The following is a 9,236-nucleotide window of genomic DNA, read 5'->3' as shown; positions in this document are numbered from 1 at the left end:
TCATTTTGGGCCTGGCTTCAGGAGAACATCACATGAGTCTAAAACCAGAGTTGAGCTGCAACATCTTTAAACCTAAATGATGGCTTTAGTTACATATTTTTTTCTGAAGGTTTGTTTTTGTTTTTGTTTTTTTATCACAAAGGGGCCTCTTTATTAAGGACTTTGAGAATTTTGCTTGGGAAAAGAATCACCAAGAACCAGACGTTTCTCAATTTCAGCTACTATTGCCCTCCCTTTTTAATCTGAGCGGTCTCTGTTTCTTGTGTAGGTAAGTGCTCAGTTAAAAACCAGAAGGGAATATTTTCTCGAAGGAAGCTTGCAGTTGGATTTTCTTTGGGGGCATGAGGACGAAGCATTGGTTTTATTGATTTCTGGCCCTTTGATCACACATCTAGCTGCAGACCAATTGTTAAATAAAACATGAGAACGTAAAGACTTTCTAGACCCATTTCCTAATTACTCCCACTGCATTTAAACCATTGGCATATTATAAATCCAAATTGGAGGAGGATTGTGATATATGCAAATTATGTTCTGAGATTCAAGGTAAAGACAAAATAATTTGCAAGTATGTGAACCAGAGAAATTATTGCAGTGAAAACACAGATACTGTTTTGCATTTTTAGCATCGGCAGGCTGCCTCTGGGCCTTGTGCCTGAGCTGGACCCAAGGGAGACAGGTAACCGCCACAGGGGTGGTCAAAATTAGACAGTGTTCGAATCCAGGGGGAGAGCTGCTCGTGCTGGCCGTGCGGTGCATCCGTGAGGCTCGAGGCCTCCAGCTGTGTTCTGCCGGCCACACCAGCTTCAGAGGGTCTCGCACTCCGTGCTGGCTGTGGAGCAGGCCCCACAGTCACAGCGGACAGCCACGGGGTAGGTGTAGAAGGGGTCCACTCCAGGGGCGCAATTGGGCAGCTTGACCGTCACTTGTCTGGTCTCGTTGTAGGTACAGACTCGATGATGGGCTTCAATGTAGGGGGGCTCCAGAATGGGCTTCTGTCCCCACCCCGGTAGAAAACAGGGAACCCATTAGAACATACCATCTTGTTTCTTGTTCTCGGTACCATTTATCACTTTCAGAAATTAACTCGCTAGTCATTTGTTTACCTGTGAAATCTCTCCCTTCCCAGAAGATAAATTCCTGAAAGCAGCAACCTCCTTTCCATACCATATCCTGAGCTCCCAAAAGAGTCCAGGGCACATAGCAAGTGCTCAATAAATATGTAGCAAATGAATAATCCTGATCATTGCAAAAGTCTTCTAACGAGTCTCTCTTCTACCAGCACCCCCTATAGTCTCTTTATGACACAGGAGCCCCGAGCGATTCTTTTAAAATTAAGTCAGATCCTATCTCTTCTCTGCTCAAAGCCCCAGTGATGTCCCATCTCACTCAGAGTAAAAGTCAAAGATGTTCACCCTCGAGACCCTCCATCATCTTCCCTGCACCCACACCCTCTACTATGTCTCCGGCCTCCCTGTCTTGCTGCCTTCCTCGCTCTGCTCCGGCCACAGTAGTCTCCTGATTATTCCTCAGTCCCACTCTGGAGTCTTTGCCTGTTAATCCCAGTGCCCAGAACATTCTTCTCCCTTATGATTGACTCCTTCACCAGCCTGCCATTTTGTTCAACACAGAAACCTTTCCTGACCATCTTCTTTAAAATCGCAACATCCCACCTCCACAGCTTGCCACGCCCCACCCTCTTCCTGCTTTATTCTTTTCTCCATAGCACCTGTCATGACCATGTGACACATTATATATTGTATTTATTTGTGTTGTGTTTCTTCCACTCTAGAAAGGAACCGCTATTAGGACAGGGACTTTTGCCCATTTTACTCACTGCTGCGCTTCTACTCCCTAGAGTAGTCCCTGTCACCCAGGAAGTTCTCAATCATTATTGTTGAATCAATGACAGAAAACAGAGCAAGGCAGGTTTCAGAATGCCCTGTGTGCTGTTCTGGTCATCAAAGGATTCACTTTCTGCCTTCAACCTTTTATAAATCTTGAACTCCAAGATAATTTTATAAAGAGCATAGAGATGACAAAATCAGCACAAAATAGTAGTTAAAATCTCAAGCCCTGGAGTGGAACCCCCACCTTCCAGTAATTCGCCAAAATGACCAACACAAATGAGAGGCACCCGCTCTATGTTCTCTAGGCTTTTTAGAAAATATGGAGTTGTTCCCTTGGTCACATACTGGCAAATCCACAAGAAAGGTGATTCTGTGGACATCCAGGGAACAGGCACTGTTCAAAAAGGAGTGCCCTCCAAATGTTACCATGGCAAATCTGGAAGAGTCTACAGTGTTATCCAATTTGCTGTTGCTGTTGTTATAAACAAACAGGTTAAGTGCAAGATTCTTGCCAAGAGGATGAATGTACATGCAGAGCACGTTAAGCACTCGAAGAGCCGAGATAGCTTCCTGAAGCACATGAAGGAAAATGACCAGAAGAAGAAGGAAGCCGAGAGAAAGGTACTTGGGTTCAACCGAAGCGCCAGCCTGCTCCACCCAGAGAAGCACGCTTTGTGAGAACCAATGGAAAGGAGCCTGAACTGGTGCAACGCATTCCCTATGAATTCATGGCAGGATAAGTGTAAAAATAAATAAATAAATAAATAAAAGACCGCAAGAGTGTAAAAAAAAAAAAAGAAAAATTTCAAATCCTGTAATCAGACCCTTAACCTTGGGTCCCTGTTGTGCCACTTGCTGAAGATTTTGGAAAGTCCACTTAACTTCTCGAAGCTTCAGATTCCTCATCTGTAAAACAAAATCTCCACCTCACAGCCTCGTTATAGAGATAAGGTAGGATGACATATGTAATGCGCGAAGCCCAGCACCACGTAAGTATTCAGTAAATGCCATCTCTTGTTCTTATCAGAGCTGTTGTAAGAGTAAGGAAGTAATAATAAAAGTAGCAACTTACAAGCTTTCAAAAAACAATGCCTTCACTTGTATTGGGTACAGAAAATATGTGTAACGGAGGCCCAGGATTAAGTTCTTCTGAACATCATGGGAATGATGGCTTTGCCTTTGCTAAGGACTACGTGGAAGAGCTCAATTTAATATCACTGCTTCCTTCTCCTTTTCAGGAAGCATTGGACCATGTCCTCTTACCCTCAGTAATCTGGAATCTCAAGCAGAGTTGCCAGATAAAATCTAAGACACTCAGTAATATTTGAATATCAAATAAACAACCAAAATTTTTTAGTGTAAATTATGTCCCAAATATTGCCTGGGGCAGACTTATAACAAAAAAACAATTGTTTATCTCTCATTCACATTTAACTGGCATCATGGTCTGGTTTGGTCTGGGTTTTTGTTTCTGTTTTTTGCGGGTTTTGTTTGTTTGTTTGTTTGTTTGTTTTGATAAATCTGTCAACCCTAAATCCAGGCCATGAGCACACACACCCTCTGCTATGTCTCCGGCCTCCCTGCCTTGCTGCCTTCCTTGCTCTGCTCCAGCCACAGTAGTCTGAAGTAGTTCGTAAATCCAGCTACTTTGTTGTCACAGACATCCTCATTTTAGACATGCTCTCCAGTTAAGTTCCCAAAAATAAGTGCTTTATATCTCAGAAACTTTCAGATTACTGGGGAAATAAACCTCATTCTTTTATTTATTTTCTGTAAGTAACCTCCCTGCACATATAGTACAGTAAAGCATAAATAAAAGCTGGCTAACGTGAAGGAGAATCTTGTTCTCTAATGGTCTTGGTGCTTCCATTTCTCCAGTGAGAACATAGTCCCTGACCTCCTGTGAGTGACCAGGATCCAATTAAAGACGTTCATCAATTTTTAAAGAGAAGAGGAAAGTGAGCCGAATTGAAGGAAACACAGTTTGAAATTTGGGCCCAGAAAGAGCTCCAAAGAGCTGAGAAATGAACTTTGAGGAGGAGTAGGCATGGCCAGGCCAAGCCTTGAATATGAGAAGATGTCAAAGTTCCCCAAGTAAGTTTGATGTCAAGTCACAGTCATGGTATCCTTAGCAGTTGAATTTCCATTCAGCTATTAGGTCTTATGTCCCTGGATATTGCAAAAAATACAGCAAATTAGGTGGAGTAGTTTTATTTAATTTGGAGACTTCATCACCATAACCTAATCCATTCATTGGGCCATAATTTTATCCAAGTGACAGCAGGTTGCTCTCTGAGTCCCTGAATAGATGGCTATTTTTTCTCATGGCATTGTCCTCTCGTGGTGCTCATGGACTTCTAAGTTGGCATCAATTAGGCTAAAAGATGTATGACTCCAGATAGAGGTCAGTCCCTCTATCTAATTATAAATATAAATTATATTTATAATTCAACAAATATATATTGAATGTCTTGTTCGTACATGACACTTCAACAAGACCTACCAAAGGCACAAGAATGAAACTCGTCTCCTAAAAAGAAAAAACAGAATCTAGTGTTGTGTGGTGGGGAAAAGTAAGACAAAAGGTAAACTAGAGTCAGGGCTGACCAGGGAGTCAGAAAACCTCTAGGGAAGGAGTTGGCCCTGGACACAAACATCAAAGAATATATTGAATATTAACAGATGGAAATGAGAAGGGATATGAGAAAAAGACCAAATGTGAGATTTCATGAGGGGTGTTTAATAAAACTTTTCAAAATCAATCTGACAAGACCAGAGCTCAGGACATGGGTAGACATTGGGAAAATGGGCAAACTTCATATTGCTGAGGACCTTGGAAGTTGGCTTTGGAATTTCTAATAGTGGGTGCTTGCTCATTAAAAGGTTTTTGAACTGGGGTGAAAATCAGAGCTGGAGCTTCATTAGTAACCAACTCGGGCCTCAGTACAAAGAGTCAACAGTCACTCCACGGTGTGATGGACATTCTATGCTGAATGGGCCTCTTTTCTTCCCACCTTGCAAACATCTCCTCATCTCAGCCCAGTAGGGCTCTAACTTTGTCTAAGATTTTTAACCTCATTTTAAACGTGATGCCTCTTAAAAGGCTGGATATCATTGAATACAAAGGGATTTTGTGGATATGTCTGTGACAATCCCTGAGGTCCCCCCAAATTGCAGTGGGGAGCTGGGGCAGGGCAACACTGTGCACGAGCCACTGAGGAAGAACTGAGGACCCACCCTCACCTGCTAGACAGCTTAAGGTCTATCTCTTGTTAATTGGCTGGCTATGTCACAGGTAGAAGAATATAGAGAAATTTGGGGGACATGCTTAAACCAATGATTTATTCCCAACTTTCTACTGACTGCCTACATAACTTTGCAGTCACTCACTCCTTGATTTCCTCCGTGTCATCTGTAAAATGGGTAGAATAATAGCACATCTCAACCTCCCAGAGATGGTTCCCACATATACAGACACTATGTAAATACAAATATTAATTTTATCAATGCTTTGTTAGAGGGGCAAGATCATGCTTTTTTCAGATTATTTTTGGAGAACAGCAAATAATTGTCATTAAAAAAAAAATTCCACAGGAATGCCCCACTCTACCTCATTTCATTTAAAAAGTGAATGCAGGAATCAACCCAGGCGGCTGACCCTGAAGGCTTTGTCACCTGTTCCTGCCTTGAGACTCACCTCCCAGGTTTCACAGCGGCCCCAGCAGGCATCCGTAGTGATCCGAAGGCCCCTGCAGCCTGGCTTTTTGGCCAGGAAAGTAAACTCCCTCACGGCACAGCCCACAAAGGTGAGAAGGTCCTCACTGGAGGTGCTGAGGACACAGCTGCAGCCAGCCAGGAGGAAGAGGGCCATGGGGCCAAGGAAAAGGTATGCCAGCTTCATGGTGTTCCTCCAGAGAGGGAAAGGAAAGAGAGTTTATTAAGAGAGCCAGCTTCCCAGGGCGCCTGGGTGGCTCAGTCAGTTAAGCGAAGGACTCTTGGTTTCAGCTCAGGTCGTGATCTCATGGTCATGAGATCGGGCCCCCACATCGAGCTCTGCACTCAGCAGAGTCTGCTTGAGATTCTCTCTCCCTCTGCCCTTCCCACTTGTGCTCGCTCTTGCTCTCTCTCTGAAACAAATAAATAAGTCTTAAAATTTTTTTTAAATTAAAAAGAGAGCCAGCTTCCTTCCAAGGGGCGACCAGTGATATGATGGTCACTGTCAAAGGCATTTTGCTTACTTAGCATTTCAGAAGAAATGAGCCAAGAAAGTGTAAATGCCCACAAACACCAACATAGGTGCCCAAATTTTCCTCTGACTCCAGCATGGTTTTCATGGACCCATTGTGCTCACTAGACCCCTAACTCCTCCCAGGGCATCCTCAGGCTTTTTCTTATTGCTACCCAACTGCTGGACTTGACTCACGTGTTAGGTTTGTTCCAACAGTCTCTTCAAAATAAATACAAAATATGAGTCACACCAAAAGTAATGCATATCCTAACATTCTCCATGAATACACAAATTATTTTTATTCAGATCCCTAGATCTGATACCCTAGTATTTGGTGCCATGTTCCCTGCCTGCTCAAAATCATATTTTCAGTGTCATGGATGGGGAATGAGAGGAGCATTGGTAAATAAAAATTGTATGCCCAGATGTATTGTTACTAACCCAGCCCAACACAAAACACTGATGTGCATAAGATATTATGAATCCTACTACCTGACTTGGTAGCACCCATAAAAATGTATCCTATTAATTACAAATAGCCCTGCTCTATGCCTCCACTGTAATAGGCACCTGGTTGTGATTCAACTTAAATCCACATATTGGAAAGCATTGGACGTGTTTAAAACCTAATCCCAATCTACTGTCAAGTCTATCCTCTCTGAGTCGTGGTGATTTTCTGTGCTTTTCCAGGAGCCAGAGACATTCCCTGCATGCTCGGCCCACGGGACCGAACATACCTGGATGTTAAAGTGAGAGTGGGCACTGCATTTATGGAGTGTCCTGCATTCATTATTGCTTCAAATAATTCATTATTGCTGCAGAATTATTCATTTTCAAATCTGATCTCTCGGTCTCATCTACTTCTACTGATCTACCTCTGATCTGTCCCCTTAGCAGGGCTCTTTGGACTTCCCTTCCGGTGGAATGAAGTTACAAATATGGAGAAGCACTTACCTGATCTTGCTGGAGCAAACTCCTTTTAGAGCTCACACTTGCACCCAAGATGTCAGAAAATCACAATGAGTGATAGAAGTTTGCTCTGGGTAAATGTCTCTACCCTCTGCTACCAGGCTGCTTGACTGCTCAAATATATAGGAAGGGTCTTGTCAATCAAAACAAAAGAGAGGCAGATCCTTACAGGAACCACTAAACACATCAAAGCCTTGGGATATAAAGCCAGTCTCTCTTTTCCAAAACTGATTAACTTAAAGGGTGTTGCTTTGTTTCTTAACATCACCTACTGAAACAGAAAGTTACCTTGGTGGGTGACATAATCCTAGGGAAAGAGTCAAAAGTAGTTCACCTGGGGACAAATGCACTGGGGCAAGATGGATTAATTCTCCTTCATGGTAACCACAACTTTCCTTCGAAACGGGTATCGGTCCCAAGCAGCTCACAGCAAACTCTTTCCCTTAACTCACAACACGTTTCAATACATTGAAAATAACAAAACAATAATTCTTCCTGGAAAGAACACAGGATCACAAACTGAAAAGATGGAACTCACCATAAGAAGAAACCTTTGAAAGTCTTAAATAAGGATTAGCTAATATTAATAACATTTTTAAATGAGTCTTATAGAAAAAAAAAAAAACACCAAGATGTCCAAAGAGATTCTCTTCTGGCACGGGAATTAAAGGGGACTTTTTATTTCTTCCATATGGTTTTCAGCATTTTTCACATTTTCTACATTGGGGAGGCTTTTAGAACAGAACATCAATTGATATTGACACTTTAAGAATTAAAATAAGCCAATAAGTATACATTTGTGCTACATGTAATGCTATTAAATGCTATTCTAATGGAAATGTTTCATTAGACTTCTGGTTGTGGAAAGTCTAAACTAAGAAAGCAATAGTATTCTTTATGAGCATGGGACACCGTTTATATTCCAATCTGCAACAGTAGCATACAAATGGATTAAAAACTTCATTGGTCATGGCATCATTCTGGGTGCTCTAAAAAATAAATGAAAGAGACATCATCCCTGGGCGCCTGGGTGGCTCAGTTGGTTGAGCGACTGCCTTCGGCCCGGGTCATGATCCCGGAGTCCTGGGATCGAGTCCCGCATCGGGCTCCCGGCTCAGCAGGGAGCCTGCTTCTCCCTCTGACCCTATCCCCTCTCATGCTGTTTCTCTCTCTCTCTGTCAAATAAGTAAATAAATCTTTAAAAAAAAAAAAAGAAAGAAAGAGACATCATCCCTGCCCTTAGGAGTTTATATATTACAGCAAATAACGACATAGCCAGAGACATTTAAGATGTACATTACACAAATAAATACTATATAAAGAAGTTAAAGCATTTCTGTTTCCTGCAAAGAGAAGTGTTCTTTAAATATATGTTACTTGTTCAGGGCTTGATTTTTTCAAAACGTGTAACAACCCTCAGTGAATCCATTGCTAGACCATCAATATACTCACCTCTAGATTCAGTTATGATATGTGTTTTATAGAAAATTGAATGGAGCTTGGAATAAAGGACTTTCTCCAGCCCTTGAGCCTGTGAGTAGCATAACCAGAACTGGGGTCCTGTGGGACAGACGGCTTACCTGGTGTGATCTTCTTAACTCACTTAAAGTTCACCAGTTGGTGGTGAGCTGCCATCCTGGGCTGTGTTTCTGAAGAGAACTAACTCTTCAGCCCTTTTGCGTTAGACCTGAAACATACATACTTTTGTGTCTGTACTGTCACAAGATAAAGACAACAAAGAGAAGCCAAGAGTACCTTTTCTTTACAATCTCCAGTTTCCTTATAACGCAGAACTGAGCATCACACCTACCCCCCATCTTGTAAGAACAACAATTTATAGTCGCCTAGCACCTACTATGTAGAAGGCTCCATGGAATCTGCTGTGTTCTCACATATGTTATCTCTCAATCTTACAACACTTCTGTAAATCAATGATTTTTTTCTCCTTTTTCCATTGGGAGAAATAGAGGTTCAGTTATTTTGCAATCTGCCCCCCTCCAAAGCCTTCGACAGTACTGGGGATGGTAAATAAGTTGGTTTCATCTCCACAACCAAGTGTTGAAGGTGCGGCCTGGGACACTGCGTTAAGAAGACCTCTGAATGGTCACAGTGCAGAGGGCAGCAGCTCATCGGCTTCATCATGGGTGTAGAGAAGGGGAATGATGTATAGATGCCCCTTTTTTGCCATC

General features: G+C 42.4%; 1 protein-coding gene across 1 annotated transcript; it reads right to left on the bottom strand.

Moving 5' to 3' along the window:
- Positions 1-806: 806 nt before the first annotated feature.
- On the bottom strand, positions 807-5,785 carry GPHB5 (glycoprotein hormone subunit beta 5). Its single transcript, XM_034992765.1, has 2 exons — positions 5,548-5,785; positions 807-995 (listed from the first exon to the last, which is right to left on the bottom strand). Exons 1-2 carry the CDS (start codon positions 5,749-5,751, stop codon positions 807-809), a joined length of 393 nt encoding a protein of 130 aa, XP_034848656.1. The 5' UTR covers positions 5,752-5,785.
- Positions 5,786-9,236: the final 3,451 nt, after the last annotated feature.

The sequence above is a fragment of the Mirounga leonina genome, unplaced genomic scaffold (assembly GCF_011800145.1).
Source record: "Mirounga leonina isolate KUSES-001 unplaced genomic scaffold, KU_Mleo_1.0 Mir_82, whole genome shotgun sequence".
NCBI classification, from domain to species: Eukaryota; Metazoa; Chordata; class Mammalia; order Carnivora; family Phocidae; genus Mirounga; species Mirounga leonina.
This window is presented reverse-complemented; position numbering and strand designations above follow the sequence as displayed.